Raw genomic sequence first — 18,071 nt, 5'->3', positions numbered from 1 at the left:
CGTGCACCCCCCCCATTGTGCTAGTGCCATGCCCCAGCGGGCGGCATGCCACACCCCCAGGACTCACGCCACATCCCCACGGGTGGCGTGCCATGCCCCCGCCCCCAGTGCCGGAGCATGCAGCTTTGTCACTGCACAGAGAGTGCTCCAAGTCCTCAGTAAAGCCTCACTACTTTAAACTGCAGGTCTGGCACTTTTCCATCATCCCTTTCCAAATCACAGATGAGACATTTGCAGAGTAATAGGCACTTTCCTCCCATTTAGAGTCACGAGGAGCTGGTGGGGCAATCAGCAGCTTGTGCCTTTGGGCAGAAGAAGGGGGGCAGCGGAGGAGGAGGGGAACAGTTTCCCAGCAGCAGCTCTAGGTTTAGATTGCAACAGAAGCTCTGGCTAGAATTATGTATGTTGCGTGTTTAAGGGGGTGGGGGCTCATGTCAAAACACACAGAAAACAGAGGGGCAGCTCAGCCTACCTTTTAGGCCACAGTTTAGATGATGGCAGGAAGGGGTAAGCAAGCATGGTCCATGCATTCCCCTATATTGATCTGGATACATAGGCTGCCTTTCTATCCCAGCCTTCCTGCAAGTTGTTCAGAGGGGCATACAAGGCTCTCTTCCGATCCTCACAACAACCCTAAGAGGTTGGTTAGGCTGAGAGCACATGAGTGGCCCAAGGCCACCAAGGAAGAAAGTTGAACCCAGGCCTCCACATGACACTAACCCTGATTGTTCTGGACTGCACCTCCCATCATCTTTGACCACTGTCCATGCTTGTCTGGGTCAACAGAGTCCCAACAATATCAGGGTGGACACACACACAGGTTTCCCCATCCCTATTGAACCACTAGGTCACAATGGCTACTACAAAAGACATGCTCTTTGTTGCTTAACACTGTCAGAATGGCCAGAAATAAAGGTCAGAGCAGAGGTGGGAACTTGCTTGCTTGGAGTCTGGCGGGGAGAGCATCCAGCATTAAAGTACCTCTTGCTGCAGCTATAGAAGTTAGAGAACTCTACAAAATTCCTCTCTCAAACAGACTCCGTTAATAGAGACACAACCCCGTAATTTATAGCTCTCCTGTCAAATGAGCTAGATGATCATGAATTTAAAAAATCTGGGCTGGAATCAGTCATGTTCCTCTCCCCCTTCTCTATGTTTACAGCTGTTATTCTTATCTCGCTTCCCTTCCCCACCCTCAAAAGTCTTGAACTCATGACTGCTGTTGGGCAACGTGACTTACTCAACTAGCTGGTGGGCTAAGAATAGATGCCGTCCATGAAATTTCATGTATCCAGGACTGGCACGCTTGGAGCGTAGAAGAGGAATGCTGAAACAGGATGTGGGGAGGAGGCCATGTGCAACATGCATCTCAGAGGCTCCAGAAGGGCCTTCACAGAATAGACACTCTTTGAGGCACACACAGTCTGTGGAGATTGTACGTGTGGAAAGTACAACAGTTTGGAATTCTTCAGCTAAGAAAGAAAGTAAAACTGCTCTTCTTTGAAAGCTGGAATTCTCAGGATATAGTATTCAATGCACCATTTCAAATCCCACATCTCATGCAGCAAGACTTCAGGAATCCTAAAAGGCGAAAACCACCACCAATGACTAGGGCCTGATTCCACAAGTGCATCAGCTTGGAAGTGGATAGACCTGCATGATCAGAAGGGGCACAGTGAAGCAGCACACAGGACACACAGAAACCTCGGACTGGAAGCCCCATGGCCCAACTACTAGAAGCAATCTGTTGCCTCCCACTAGCAGTCCAATAATCAAGGGACGGATGTTTTCCTCTGTGTTTTCTATGAGATGGCCAACCTTTCTAAGCCCAAAGGATGCACTCCTCCCGAGAGTCACACACTGGGCGGGGGGGGGGGGGGGAGGTTGGGCAGGGGGCAGACGTAGGCTAAACCACTAACATGAATTTTTACCTTTGTATAATTGGCTAGCTTCTCTGTGAGGGTGTGGCCTGAGAAGAGTTATAAGGTCTGGAGGGCCACATTCAGCTCCCAGGCCTAAGGTTCCTCAAGCCTGACTTACGGCCCACAAAGGGGGGGGGGGTGAGAGGGAGGAGGCAGGAGTCTCCAGGCAGACTTTGCCTCTTGCCACAAAAGGTTTAAAGGAGGGGTAGGCAACCTAAGGCCCGTGGACCGGATGTGGCCCAATCGCCTTCTCAATCCGGCCCATGGATTGTCCGGGAATCAGTGTGTTTTTACATGAGTAGAATGTGTGCTTTTATTTAAAATGCATCTCTGGGTTATTTGTGGGGCATAGGAATTCGTTCATCCCCCCCCCATATAGTCTAGCCCACCACAAGGTCTGAGGGACAGTGGCTGAAAAAGGTTGCTGACCCCTAGTTTAAAGGTTATCTGCATGTCCTCCAGCTTTCAGCCCTGGTGAGGCTGGGACTCCACCTGGAGAATGGGGGCTAGTCAGGGTGGTCCACACAGTGGAGGGCTGTGACTAAGACAGTGGCCCAGTTTTAAAACATCAAAACAAAGATGTATCACCATGCATCTAGAATTTCCAGAAATGCACATTTTCCCCCGTGTTTGGAATCAAAAGGCTGCTGAAGCACGAAATTTGTGTATGTGAAAAGGCAGCTTTGACTCTTTGCCCAGAAGCCTGGCCTATAGTGTCAAGCTGAAAATATTTCAATTTATTCCCAATATTTGCATGCATGTGTGTCCCCCTCCCCGTCCCCAAAATATCCATATCTGGAATTATGTATTTCTAGATGCCCAGTGAAAGAAGCTCCCCAGCTGCCCCCCAAAGCCACTTCCTCGCTTTACAGTGTCCATTTGCCAAGCCTGCTCACTTGCTCTACCAGGAACTGCCTGCAGGAGTTTCTTTGGAGTGACTGTTTGTTATGCACTCTGTTGCCTCTGAAGAGCATTCAAATAAAACCCAGCAGAAAGGCAGCTGGCAGGCTCAGGTGGCTTTCTGATCTATTATCCAGGCTATAAATAGCTGCTGGAACCCAGATGCCCAGCTTCTAATGGTTCTTGGAAAATTCTCAAGCACACCTTAAAGGGGTGGGAGCAGACCAATAGCACCTTAACCCTTAGCAGAACAAGGCTTGAAGGCAGAAAACTTTGGAAATACCGGTAGGTCGCTATGAAATAATCTTTGCCACTGAACGGTTTGGCAGTGAAGCAGAGGCAAGAATGTTGAAAGTACAAGAAAACAGCTAGCAATGATTTCAGCTGATTCTACACTGGGGCTACAGTTTATTAAAATTATTATTTCAACTAGCAAACAGCCTTTTCAATTGCACCCCAGTTCCTAGCACCATAATTCTGAAACCAGATCATGTTTTTTTTGGGGGGGGGGAATAGGGTGAATCATACATCCCTTTCCTCTGTTTTGTATGAACTGTAGTCACTTTGGGGCAAAGACTGCCAATGTTGGGAGATCTCATGCCTGACAGAGCATGGCAAGTTCAAGGATTAAGGGAATGAAAAGGTCAGGGGTTACAGACAGCAATGTTTTTCTAAACATTCTACAAACAAAGAACACTTTAAACATAGGCTGCCTGCTGAGGAACATTGCACAGGACGTTGGGACCACATTTTAGGGCACATCCTTGGGTTTCACACAAAGCACTGGCCAGGACAGCTGGAACTCCTCATTGGCCCAAGTGAACTGAGTGTACAGCTCACAGGAAAAAATCAGTGCTGGTATAGCATATATTTAAAGAACATGAGTTCCCCCTAAGAATTTTGGGAATTGTAGTTTGTTATGGATGCTGGGAACTGTAGCTCTGTGGAGTTCCCAGGATTCTTTCATAAAAGCCTCGTGCTTTAAATGTATAGTGTATATGCAGCCTGAGCTACAAATCTTGCCATGAAAACACGGGGTGGCTTTAGGTCAGCCATTCTTTCTTAAGTCTCAGCCCCCCCCCCCCATCTGGAAAGGGCAGGGCAGGGATAATAATTCTGACTTACTTTACAGGGCTGTTGTTTGAGGTTGCTCAAAGGTTCCCAAATTATGAGAACAAGAAAGAAAAAACAGAAAATATAGGGTGAAATTGTTCCGAAACTACAACTGAGGTCAGTGTTCGAAATTAGCCATATTTTGCACCTGCCTATCAACACTTGTGACCGAGTGAAGATGCCTGGGCACCAGGGTGGGGCCCGACATCTCCACCATCTGGAGGTGCATACCTGGGGGATCATTGGATCTTGACTGTTTTTACACACCAATACCCCATCGTGTAGAATTCCATCAGTTATATTTTATCTGCACAATTGGAATGAGTTTCAGGAACCAAAATGCTTTTTCTGTGCAGCCAGAGCAGGAGCAGGCACCATTAAGAAATGGATATGTGGACCATCCCTGGATCAAGTGATTTTTCTTCTTTAAGTTCTCAAAGTTTTTAACCTGGCTCAAGATTGTCATCTGAACTAGGAAGATGTTTCACTGAGAATCTACCTCAGTCAGTCCATCATTTGAAAAATAAAACTTTAGTGTTGTCTTGGCCCAAAATGGCAACTAGGCATCCTGTTTTGGCAAGTGTTACCTTGGTTTAAGGAGCCACGGGGCACCTGGCTTGCATATCTGAGCTTCCAACACTGAGGCGGAAGAAAGACGTGTACCACTTGTGACTGCAGGTGGGGAAATCACATGCCTGAATGCTTTGCCATGGAGCAGCGGAGAGGAAAGGGAAACCCTATGTAAGGAAAGCAGATGAGGATAGCAAGGCCATCTAGTTTTTGATGTTTGTTTTTTGAATACAGGGAAGAATTTAATAGTCTCTCCCCCCCCCCCCCACCGAAAGGTAACAAGCAGTTTGAAATGGTACAATCCAGGAGCAGCTGTACCACCTGAGCTGCATATTTGAAGAGGAAGGCGTGTGGCTGGGTGGTAGACCCAGAGCAAGAAGCACGGATTAGCTGAAGCTCCCTGTGAAACAAGGCAGATCTCCCCCTCCACTTATCTGGCATACAGGCAGATAAATAGTAAGCCATCGCCCCAGTGCGAAAAGAGGAGACTAATCTCTGAATGCCAGAAGCTTTGACTGACCCTCCTCTCACTTGAGACTTCAGCAAACGCCTCTTGAACATTTTCAAAAAAAATGTAAATGTACCCATGATGAAAGCAGAGGTTGCTCAGCAGCAAAGCTGTATGCCAGTTCCCCCAGCCCCACCCACCCAAATAGCACAAGAGTACACGAATTTCACAGGTCTGGCTATTAATACAAGCACAAAATAAAATGATGACAGAGAGGAAAGTTGAGCAGTGTTTTCCACCATTTCATCCATTTTCAGCACCTCTTTTGCGGAATTCAGCAGATTTAGGTTGCCATCGTCCTGTCACGTGTGTACACGCCAGAGGTTCCTTCTGAACCAATGATGTGCAAAGGCAGGACTCAGAGCTTCTTGTAGTGCAAGTCCCACAAGGCAATCACAGACACCAGACACAACACTGAGCAGGAGCTTCTGACGCATTTTCCTTACGGAATTGCCATGGCAGTGGAATTCCCCATTGGAACTCTGGCAATAAAACACCACCCACAGCAGCACATGGACTAGTTCAATGCATGTGGCAGCACTCCTAAGCCAAAATCTAGTTGCCTCTCTCTGCAAGGGACCTTAACCAGTACCAGCCTCACCCCCAAAGTCAGTAGTTCCGTAGCAAATTGGATCAGGTCCTCCAAATGTTGGACTCCAACTCTAATCAGTCCCAGCCAGCATGGCCAACAGACCAGACGCAGACCTGGCTAGCTTCAGTAAGACTGCTACATCATGTGCCCTCCAATCATCGCTTTGACACATTACAATTAAACAGCAGTGATTTCTGAGCTTCTGCACCACTCACATACACACCCCAAATCTTTTTTAAAATGTATTTTTATTAAAGATTTTCTTGATTTACAAAAGTATATGTAATGTCTGTCTCTCGTATTTTTACCATGTAACATTTTTACAAATCAGTTTCATTTGTTGAGACATTAGGAAGAATAGGGGAAAAGAGGGGGGGGGGAGATGAGTAGGTGTGGGGTCGGGTGGTGATGTTTCTATTTTACTTAATATATGTGGGGTTTTGTGTCAGCGTTGCTTGTGCAGGTTCTCTGCTGTTCACTTGTGTTCCTTTGGTGGTGAGAGAGGTTGGGGTTGGCCTAGGGTGTGCCTGTTCATTTGTGATTGGCTGTGGTGGCCTTTGTTTTTGTGTGTGAGTGGGGTGGGTGGGTACACACCCCAAATCTGAAATGAGGTTGGGACCACCATACACTGAGGACCAGGTGCACACAGATCTTGTTTGAGACCTAGCCTGGAATAAAGTTATAAACTCAAACAAAAAAGCAGCCAGCTCCTAGTTGGACTGCCTAGTCAGCATAGCACACGGAGGCCCAGAGCAAGTGTACCCGGCTGCCCTCTCCTCTGCACGGGCTGATCAAGACTAAGGTATGTGTTGACAAACAGATCTGTACCAAAAAAACCCACAAAATCCTTTGAACACTTGAGATGGAACACAACCTAAAGGCTGCTTCACCTTGTAATCAGGGCTGAGAGGGAATTGGGGTGCTTAAAACTTTAATTGCACAGCCATTTCCCCCTCCACATCCTAGACCTTTGCAAAAAAAATCTGCCATGGTGCAAAGAAAGGACAGGGAGCACCTTTAACTGTTGCACGCCAAAATCCCCTCTACCAAATAACGATTAAAAGTGCAGGAGCCTCCTGTCCCCTTTTTGCATCTAGCCAGCTCAAGCACCACTCATGAGAAGGGTTTAAAAGCTCTGTGGAAAAGATGGATTCCTCTGATGCCTGTTGAGATACCCACACCTGATAAGAGCAGGTATGGGACCCTGCGGCCCTCCAAGTTCTGCTGGACTACAATTCCCCCTCCTTTCTTCACCGTCCTGCATGGCATGCATCAGGAGGCTGCTGTATGGTCTGTCCCTGAACCCTCGTTTGACTCTAGAAAACACAAAATAGATCCAGTAACCTGAATCAAAATATGGATGGTATAGATCAGGAAGAGATAACAGGCAAAGATGAGCAAGGCCTCAAAAGAGAGGAGTCATAAATCTTATTTGGTGAGAAAGATGGTAGAGGGCTCATCCTGCACCTTTAGGAATTGCATATCAAGGCTGGCGGGGGGGGGAGGCGAGAATATCTCTAGGTGGGGCATGGCTCACCCAAGTGCTGCTGAGATGGAGGAAACTCACCTGCTGGAATTCTTTCTTCTCTGAAAAGCACAAATGCACACTCTAGAATTTGACTTCATTCCAAAATTAAAGGCAAAATCTTACACATGTTCAGTGGGGCTTACTCCCAGGTTAAGTGTTAAGTATAAAATTACAGCCTTGAGTTCTTAAGAGATATAAACAAGTCAGAGTGATACAGAGGTCAACAACACCTACACCCAGGATAAACCTGTCTGGTGGGACTGAAACCCTAAAAATGTTTGATAATGTAAGAGAAAAATAGTGGATTTCCAACCTCTCTCGTTTTCTGGTTTTTTCTTCTACATGTCAGATGGAAACACTAAAAGCATGAGAATGGTACAACCTCAACCAGGAAGTGCTTGAAATCTTCTACCCAGTTTCCAGAGTAGATATCTTAGAACCAGGGCTGCCAACCTTTTGGAGCCCATGTGCACTGCACACACCCTGCTACCAAGTGCACACCACAACTTACTCTACTGGCTCCAACACAATGTCTTCTTTCAAGAGGAGGGGGGAGATGCAGGGGAATTAATCCTGTGGGCATCAGGGAAGACCTCTGTGGTAGCTTGTGTGTCCATGGGTGCCCTGTTGGAGATCACCAGCTTTAAATGTGTGTATCCTGACTCTGGAAGGGAGGAACCAAAGTCCCTTAAGCCCTTGATCACATGCAGAAAGTAGAATGGGACTGTGCACATAAGCCTGTCCATGGCTGTAGGCAGCAATGTTTCTGAATACCAGTTGCTGGAAACCTCCGGAGGGGAGAGTTGCTCTTGCACTCAGGTGCTGCTTGTGAGTTTCCTAATGGCATCTGGTTGGCCGCTGTGAGAAGAGAATGCTGGGCTAGATGGACCATTGGCTTGACCGAGCCACGCTTTTCTTATGTTCCTATGAGGACTGCACATTCAGCAAAAGGGTGGCTATGCATGAGCAGCTGCTCATCTATGGATGCTACAAATAACTGAGGATCCCACTCATTCAGAGGTAACGATTGCATGGACCACCTACACAACAGTAGTCATGTTCTTAACACAGATCCACAGCTCCATGGTGGAGCATCTGCTTTGCATGCAAAAAACCCCAGGTTCAGACTCTGGCCTCTTCAAGTACCTGCCCATCAGAGAAGGTTGCTAGATTGCTAGATGGGCCAATGGTTTACCTCATGATATAGTAGTTTCCTATGAGCCGCTGATCACAACTATCCACCCCTTTTGTCCATATTGAATATATAAACATCAAGAGACAGCACCAATGGTGCAGTTACACTCAACCCCACAGCACAGAGGGAGAACCTGCAGGCCTCCAGGTGTTGCTGGATCCCCAACCTATCAGCCCCAGCCAATGATTGAGGATGATGGGAGCTGGAATCTACCAGAATCTGGAGGGTCAAACTTTCCTTCATTCCTGCCCTACAATGCAAATAACATGAGAAAAGGGTTCTCATGCCCACTGAACATCGCCAGGTCTGTTGCTCAACCACACTCCCTCAGTGTGGTTAACATCCTGAAAGAGAGGTCCTCCTCACATTTTGAGGACTCTTGTTCCTGACCATTTCACAAACTTCAAACAGATTGCATTCAAGGTCCCATGACAACAACCTAACAAAGTATCACATTCAGAGGTGCATACTAACTACCAAAGCCTGAAGTGTGTTGACTTTTCATCTGCACCAAGTCATAAGATCAAGTATAGGGACAAGACCATGAGCTTATCAACACTTACCTTTTGCCTCTGCACTTTCTAGGCACAGCCTGCACTTTCAAGTTCCGGGTCCGAGTGCTCTATTTTGACTCTGAAGCTTTTCCCACAAAAATCCACTCTTCGCTGCAGCATCGCACCAAATTGCAATTCACAGAAAACTCGAATTGCTGTTTGTTGCCCTTCAGCTTTAAAGTGTGAGTTATCATGGCAAAAGCTCCGGGGCGAAAAGAAGAGCGCTCCAGTGTGGACTGGGAAACCACGGACCCGTGCCCAGAAAGTGTGTGGCAAAAGTTAACTGTAGATAAGGCCTGAGACACAATCAGACAGACAGACACCTCAAGACTGCGAAGACAGCTAAGCTGTGCTGCTTTGACCTGTTGTGAGCACACTGGAAAGTCCCCAAGTGATTCTTACCTCCAAAAGGATGGTGAATGAGGATGAAAGGAGCACCACCAGCGCATCACGAACCATCTCTTTACATCCAGAGCTTCTCACAGACATTTCTAACTTGGGCTGTGTGTGGGTGTGCAGAGGCTTTAAAGCTACACTTCATTAAATGTGTTGAGCAAGCTGGAACTCATCCAAAGGCCAACTAGTGCCACCCATTGCTTCAGCCAAAGCAGCACTGCTCCCTCGTGGAAACCAGGAATAGATGGCCAGGTCTTCATGCAGACCTGGGGCCTGGCCCTTAAAAGCCCCCAAGGCCCAGAGAACCTAGGAAACTGCCTCATACCAAGTCAGATCATTGGCCCACAAGACACATTTGAAAACACAAGACACATTTTTATAAATACCATCTGCTGTATGCGATGCTTAATCTCAGGGTTATGAGCTTGAGCCCCACAAGGAACCAAAGATTCCTGGACTAGATGAACCCTTGTGGTCCTTTCCAGCTCTACAGCTCTAGGATTCTAGAGGAACATTACTGGGGAAGGAGGATTGGGAGGAAGCAAAAGGATCTAGACAACTCACGCCAGTGAGCCAAGCTACAATGAACAACCTCAAAGCCATGCACTCAAAGAACATGTAACGGGGCGCAATGACACTCCGGGCAACATCGCGCGCCTTAAAGGTGGGGGGCGGAGGTTGGGGAAAGAGGTGAACCACCAGGAAGCCACGAGAACACGGGCAGTTCATTGGAAGCCCCAGTAACTTGTGAGAGTCTTCCCTCGAAGTCCACGCGTCATTGGGACTGCAGCTCCGGGCTCTCAACAAACCTTGCCCTCGGCACAGCACGCGGCCTCTCCGCCCCCCGTCGGCGGAGAAAGAGAAAGGAAAGTCGAGCCTCCGCCTCCCCTTTCTCTTTCTCGCGGGCGGTCCGGCCAAGTCCCTCGCCTTGTCACGCACACACACACAGGCCGGGTCACGCGGGGGGGGGGGGGAGAGATGCAAAAAATAGCTTCTGCGGGCCTCGCCGCCTCCTTCCTTTCCCTTTCTGCCGCGCATCCCCGGCAAAGCGCCGTCTCCCTTTGCGCCCTTCGCAAGCGCAGCCGCGCGGGCAGCCGGCACCCCTCCGCCCTGCAGGGCGCAACCGGCCGACCCGCCCTGGCCGGAGAGTCGCCCCCGGCGCGCCGCTGCTCGCGCCTTACCTTGGCTGGAGGCGCCGCGCTCGCCGTCGGCGCTCACGCCCTTCTCGTCGCCTGCTGCTCGCCCTTTAAGTCCATCTGCGGAGGAGAAAAGAGAATCGGCGTCGTGAGTGGCGCTGCTGCTGCTGCTGCTGCTGCTGCCCAGCGCCGGGTGCAGTCCGGGCATGGGGGGCTCTCCTTCCGCCGGCTGAGCCCCGTCGAGCCCGCCTGCGGAGCTCACATCCACGGCTCCGCGCGGACCAGCGAGCCGGCTGCTCCCGCGGCCATCAAGCCCGCGACGCTTTTGTCCTTCGCGGCGGAGAGAAAGTCGAGCTCAGCGGCGGGGCTCGGCGAGACCGGCCCGCTCCATCCCACGGCAGCCGCGGGCGGATCCACCTGCGCCGGGCCCCGAGTCTCCCCGCCCGCCCGCTCTCTTCACACCCCCCGACGGCAGCGAGCGCGGCGAAGGCGGCGGGGGAGGAGCCGGCGAACGGGGGGGGGGGGCGCGCAAGAGAAAGAAAGAAACCCACACGGGAGGGGCGGGGGGAGCCGCATTGTTCGGCAGGGGCGCTCGCGATTGGCGCAAGCGCAGCCCAGAGGCGGGCTCACGGGAAGTTTGCTGTTCAAGCGCTCCATCTGGTGCCGGGATCTCGGGCGCGGAGCCCCGTCGCCGGACTTTTAGAATAAAAATTTGCTGGAGCCACACCGAATTAATTATTGAGAAGAAATACACGGGGGGGGGGGGAGGGGGGAGAAGCAAGATGATTCCTTGATTGATAATATTTAACCCAACTACTTTAGAATACGATCAGGGGTCATCCAGAAAGTACAAAAGAAAGCAGCTCCATAAGGACACGAATCATTCCCAAAATATTATTATATATGAGTCTCTGACATGTGCACCATAAGTACGTACAAGCCCAATGACAGCTGTGAACTTGCCTTTAGCCGGGTAATCTCATGCATATTAGGTCTCATTTGAGACAAACACGCATCAACATAAAGAAGCCTCTCTGAACTTTCATGTTTGTTCCCTGTTCACAACATCACGTCAAGGAGAACTGCGGAAGAATAGCCAATGCTCCTGAGAGAGGCGTGGATACTGTATCTGGTTGTATATACCAAAATTTATTTTGATACTATATGATATGACTCGATACTATACAACCCAAAGCGCACACTGATTCCCACACCCGCCTCAAACTGAATTTAATTTCATTTAATTTCGAGTTGCCATATTCTGAAGAGCAAAAAAGAGGACACATTTGCTGACTTCTACGTTTAACTATGGACTCCTATGACAACTCTATCCACGAAAAAGAGGACACATGGCAACCCAAGTCCGACCAAGACATTTGGCTACCTGATGTGAATGACAAAAGAATGCCCCTCCCTGCCAGGGAATGAGGAGTCAGTGAAGAATATTGGGTTATAGCTGGGTTGTTTTTATTTTGATCATGTATTTTGTGGGTTTATATTCTGATTTTATTCTGTAAATCTCCCTGAGACCTCTGGGTATAGGGCAGTATAATAATAATAATAATAATAATAATAATAATAATAATAATAATACATACATACATACATACTCCCAACTTGGTGCCCTCACAGACTTGCTTCAGCCTTCGTTTTGTGTATGACATGTTAATACCTTGTTTACCCTCCCCCCATCTTTCTACCTCAAGTAAAACTAAAGTTATTTCTTTGGTTATGCAAGTCTGCATTTAGCCTTCCCCCCACAAATGTCATAAACTTTTTACAATACCTGTGTTGTTTCTATTCCCTTGTTTAAAATAAAAAGATTTTTTTTAAAAAAAAACCAAACACAAAATGGGCATTGCTTTAACAAAGTGTACAGGTGAGGCAACCTTCCCCAAACTGGTGCTCTCCAGATATTTTGGATTGCTGGCTGGGGTTAATGTGAGCTGCAGTTGAAACACCTGGAGGGTCAAGACTAATAGAAGTCTTTTACCTTTCCCGACACATTCCAAGGAAAGGAAACATGCAAGTCTGAGCCACACTCTGCTTACCTAGGGAGGGGGAGACCCAATGAGGTGCCCCACTGAACTCGAGGGGCAGACATGGGTCCCAGGCAAATGCTTAATAATGATTTAAATCCCATTGTTTTCAATGTAAATTAAATGTGACTGATAGCACACTTACTCAGAAGTAAGTCCTGCTAAATTCCATAGGGCTTAGTAACAGGTAACTGTGCATGAACTGCGTAAACTTGTTTTTAATGGCATTTACTTCCACTTTATGCTTAGGAAGGCAGCCTTGAAGAGATGAGAACTAGCACAGCATTGGGGGGGGGGGGAGAAGGGCTGTTTCCTTAGTATCCTATTGTTAATTCACATTTCTCATTCCTTTATTACCAAAAGGATAATATCCCAAGTTGTTGTTCTTCTTTTTTAAAAACTACAACACCTAATTAGATCGAGATATCTTTGTGAGAGATCAGTCTATGCTTAATCAAAGTATGATTTTGAGCATTAAGAAAGAGAGATTGCTGTGTTATGTACTCAGGAAGGAGAAAGAGTAATTATTAATATTCTACAGCATTTTAAATAAGTTTGGGGGTATTCTTTTGTTGTTTCTGTTTTAACTACTTGTGCTTTTATCTCTTGTTTTGATCTTGCGAACTGCCCTGAGTTCTTTTGACAAAGGGCAGTATATAACTCAAATAAATAGAGAGTACATTAAAGAGAGAGAGAAAGGAATCAATTTGTGGTGCCTTGTGAGACAGAGGCTGTGGCGGAATGGACAGTTTTATGGGTGGAATGGTAGCAATACTTCTCTTTACCCTTTGGAGCTCCCTGAGTAAACTTCTACTACAGTTGATGGACGAACACAATAAATGTTATTCTCTATTCCATAATGCCCCTACACCATTTTTATTTTTTAAAATCCTGTTTATTGGAGAATGGAGGAACTACAGCTGTGACTTTACTCACTAAACCCATTCTTAAAGAGGGTGAGGGGAGCTGCAGGCTTGTGAGCCAGAAATGTTGGTGTTGGTCACCAGAAGGTAACACTGTATATACATTTTTACCGGTCCCAGATTCTTGATAAAATCTCTTTCCTTCTTTCAGTAAGTTTACAGCCCTCATGGTTGCCAGAATGAAAACTTGAAAGTTTCATGCATTTGGTATCCCTGGAAGAAGGTGTTTAGCTAGGCAGCCCCTCTTCTCCATCTCCTACCCTGCCCAATACTCCGCATGCTGCAAGCCACACCCTTGGCCTCCAGTTCTCTCTGTTACTACCAGTGCCATAACTAGCATTTCTGACACCTGTGCAAAATATGTCCACCCCCAACCAAGGGACCAGCAGTGGAGGGCACTTTAAAGCTGGCTATGAACTTTTAAAGGTGCACTTCTGAAATCCCAGGTTCTTCCCGCTCCAGCAGAACTGCCTCTATTGAGGAACTGTTGTGGAAAATAAATAAATAAATAAAGCTGGTGGCTGTCAGATGATCATCATCAATCTTCTCCTTCCTCGCCAAACAGCACCAAACAGGGTTTTACTGTTTTAGGATGCAGGCAGAGGGCTAATAAGAAACTGCTGCAGAACCACTCTGCCTGCCCAAAGCAAGCCTCCGAGATGGCAGTCTGATACATATTTGCTCAGAAAGAAGCTCATCATGTTGAGTGAGGCCGACTCCCAGGTATATGATGCATATCTGTTTTTCTTAGGAACAACAAACCTTTACCAAAACAATGCTGACTACAACAACTCCTCTTGCCCCTTACTATTGGTGATACTTAATGATGGGAATTGGAGTTCTGCAGCAGTGGCTGGGGGTGGGGCACAGGTTCCTCACTTCTGCTGTAGAAAATGAGAAAAGGCACCAGTTCCACTTCACGGAGCCCTAGGGAAAGTCTGTGCACTCTGTCACAAAACTTTGGTGCTCTCTAGATAAAGTAAAAGGGACTATTCTTTTAGCACACTCTCCATTAATTGCATTTTCTTATGGGTTCTCTTTAATGCCACTGCATTTACAAAGTGTGATAAAGTAAAGCAGTCCCAAGAAGTGAATTTACCCAGCAGCTGAGTCATCACCTGGCATCTCAAGAAAGGGACCGGCCAGCCTTTACCCAGCGGTTGAGTCACTGCCTGCCTTATGTGATGAGTTTGCCACTTCATTGGCAAACAAAATTGTTTTAGTTCGGCTAGATCTGGGACTGTTATTCAAACACAGAGGCTGTGTGTGTGTATGTCTATGTATGTGTGTTATTCCAGGTATTTGAATCAAAACCAGCATCAGGGTGATGCAGAAGGATATGTCTAGGCAAGAGATATGTAAAAGGTCCCTTGAGGGCTAGATCCCCATCTTAGCAGGTGAAAGGTCAACTCCCTTACCAAAAAGGGTTATCAATAGAGCTGGATCATTGTTCAAATATGAACATCTCAGCACTCATTGAACTGCCAGCTCAACACAGACACCTTGCAAAACAGTTTTGCAAAATTCTTCTGGAAGTGAGACATGTTGAAGCAATAGCTTCTCCAGCCCTCTTCCTCTACTAGAGCTTTTGTATTGCTCCTTCCCTATTGGCAAAAGTAATGTACAGAGGATGGGGCAGGACAGGGGTGCATGGAGAAACTGGGTGGGTTATCTTCCATTTCCTCTGCTCTTTCAAAGGTATATGCCATGGAAAGCTCATGTGGTGTCCTCCAGATGTTGCTGGTCTACAAATTCCGATATCCCAGACCATTTGCCATGCTGGGTTGGGCTGGTGAGAATTAGCATCCACATTTAGTATATCACAGAACAATGGGAAAGACCCCAGTGTACTCTCTCTGGCAACCCTACCTACTCAAGGTACTGAACCTCAATGGCCAAATCCGGGTGCAAAGATACAAAAGAGGAGAGGACTCGCGTGCTTGTAAGAGTGGCATAAGAGAAGGGATTTTTAGCAGATGTAGTTTGTCAGCTATTAAATCCCCATCTGCTTCTTGCATCTGCCCACCCTACTTGGTACTGGCAATTTAATGGTTATTACCCCAGTTCAAATGTTTCAATTTCAGGTAAGATTGTTGAGCGAAGAGTTTCTCTTCAGAGTCAGGTATAGCTGGATTTTATCTCCCGTTCCAGACTCCAGTTGCTAGAGAGAAAACATCAGCAAAAGGAAACTATTGTAGTCGGAGGAAACTTTCAAAATTTAAGTACATGAGAAGAGTCCTGCTGGATCACTGCCAACCTTGCATTTAAGCACTAGCCTGGAAGTGGTAAGCAACCAGAAATTCCATGCAGGTTAGTGGGAGGACTGGAGGAGCAGGAACAGATGACTCCTTACCTCCCCTGCACTCCACACAGAAACTAATCAGGATGCTGGAAGAGATAAACCCCCTCTTCTATATCCAGCATAGAAATGCAGTGAACTGCCTGCAGGAGCCACCCCCACCCCCCAGTTTGTCTGTTTGTAGGCTGGTTGGCACCTTTGTTGAGTTTATTTACAAGGCTGTCATATATCCAGATGAGAGTGAGGCTGGAGGTGTTTCATTTCACTGCTGACATTTCCTGCGCCTGGTCTCCAGGGGACTCAGTTACGAGCTACACTTCCTTTCAAGTGGCTGCTTCTCTGACATTTGATATGGACCAGCTCATCAAAACCAAAACCAAAAACTACGTCAGCAAGGGAAGAGGCATAAAATTAGCACAAGCCGCTCTCATGCGGCTATTTATACCCACAAGACAAAAACAAGACACAAAAAAGGTAGCTTAATTGGATTATCATTACAAGAAAATATATACCAGGCAGCATGACTATCATGGAAGGAAGTGGGGGAAATGTGTTGTACAAATCAAGAGAATTCATTCATGTGAAACTGAAAAAGAAGTCCCAAGATGCTAAGGTCCTAGCAAGTGCCACAAGGTCACTCAGAGTGAACATGGTATAGATGACCCAGGTGTGAAGGAGGTAGGAAACTCCTGCCCCCCAATAGTTGCTTAGAATAAAGGTGTGGCTCACATGGCTTTACAGATATTCGAGGCTACATTCTGCAATTGTAGGAATAGCTCAGTCAGTTCCAGAGTAGCACTTGCTATAATATGGACACTCATTCACCCTCATACACTCTACCACTGAATTATGGTCTTTCTTGTGGTTCTACTGCCTGATGTGGGGGTTTCCCATACTTGAGACACCAATGAACCATGTGATGATCCACCAAGCCACCTTTATGGTGACAAGGCAAAGGCAATTTCCAGCTTCTTGCTCCAGAGGGATGTGACACATAGACCAGCTTCAACTCAGCTTCTTCTAAAAGACCAGGAACTGCATTTCTAACAAACAGAATTGCATGAGGTTTCCCTGGCCACTGGATTGCACTTCCCTTTTCCAAAGAAGGAACAGCACAGAAAGAAAGAAACCCACTGACTCCCTCTGCAAGGATGCACATGGGCTTTTCTCTTCAGTGTCTCCTTCAACGTCCCCATTGACTGGAAGAGATCGTCCTGGCTCAAGCCAGCAGATGAGAAGCAACTGGGTCCACAAAAGAGAATGCTGGCTGCATATACAGGATCTGCCTTTCTAAGGGATACACCAGGTAAAATTTCCCTCTTCAGCAGACTCCTAAAAGACTCCCTTTCCTCAACCCAGAAACCTATTTGTAGGCCTCCACCTCCATGGTCTAATTCAGCTTTCCCCAACATGGTACCTCCAGATGTTTTGGAGTACAGCTCCCATCTGTCCTGGTCAGCATGGCCAATGCTCAGGGATGAAGTGAGCTGCAGCCCAGCAACATCTGAAAGGCAACAAGGCTGGTCTAATGGAAGGACCAAACTGTGGCTCAGGGACTGTATGTGGTCCTTGAGGATGTTCAATAATCTGCATGGAAGTTCAAGAAGAAAACCACCTGTTTCCTCAGAGGAGAAATAAAGGTTTGCCCTTAGTATGTCCTAACGGTCAGGGGTACCTTTACCTTTTTTAGTATGTTCCCCTCCCTTCTCTTGGCCACATGCAGAATCTATGTACAGCAGGAGGCAGGTAAGGGAGGCAGCATTGTCACCCCAAATGGGCAGGTAGTATCCATCTCAATCTGTCCTGGAGACTGAAGTCACACATCAAAGTGGGATGCAACAGAGACACAGCTTCCCCCATGTCATTGCTGTCCTGCCTGTTGCTTTGCACACGCAGCTCTCAGTGGGACAAAACAAACCTGCTCCCACACCATCAGACTTTGTTTTTTTCCGGCCAAGGAAAGTGACAGTGAGTGCACCTGAAAATGTGGGGTGCTTGAGGCAACATTGTTTAACCTCCTTGCAAACAAATGAGAATAAATGCACAATAAATGGCTGATAGCGTCAAACCTCTCCACAAGCTATGTGTAAATATAATCAGGATGAATGCTCGGTAAACAGGTTGCCTGGAAGTGACTGGTGACTCATGCAGAAGCACAGAGGGATGGCTCTGTAAGCCAGCAATTTGGGTGGGGGTCATGTTCCACAGATCGTTCCTAAAACCAAAATTGCATGTATGGGTTCAGTGGCAGCTGGGATTGCCAAATGTCATTTCCCCTGGAACCCCTCCCTGTTTTGTTTTGTTTTGTTTTGTTGTTTTATTGTCACACACATAAATCTGAATGTGCCCAAGTTAAATGCTTGAAAGTTCTGGGGTAACTATAAAAGAAATGCTGG

General features: G+C 47.2%; 1 protein-coding gene across 6 annotated transcripts in view; it reads right to left on the bottom strand.

Moving 5' to 3' along the window:
- The window catches only part of HDAC7 (histone deacetylase 7), a 179,166-nt gene that overhangs the window by 102,969 nt on the left and 58,126 nt on the right, over positions 1-18,071 (bottom strand). For 2 of the 6 annotated variants that reach the window (XM_083729181.1, XM_083729179.1), the window contains one exon: positions 10,460-10,534. The exons of 2 other annotated variants lie outside the window; for them this stretch is intronic. Coding sequence is in view for 2 of the 4 variants with exons in the window: in XM_083729179.1 (XP_083585305.1) it covers positions 10,460-10,534 (75 nt within the window). In the remaining 2 variants the exon portion in view is untranslated. Of the gene's footprint in view, positions 1-9,996; positions 10,121-10,459; positions 11,021-18,071 lie in introns of those variants that run through there. 2 more of the 6 variants (XM_083729178.1, XM_083729183.1) reach the window with 2 other exon arrangements.

Source organism: Podarcis gaigeae (genome assembly GCF_964106915.1).
Source record: "Podarcis gaigeae genome assembly, chromosome: 2".
NCBI lineage: Eukaryota > Metazoa > Chordata > Lepidosauria > Squamata > Lacertidae > Podarcis > Podarcis gaigeae.
This window is presented reverse-complemented; position numbering and strand designations above follow the sequence as displayed.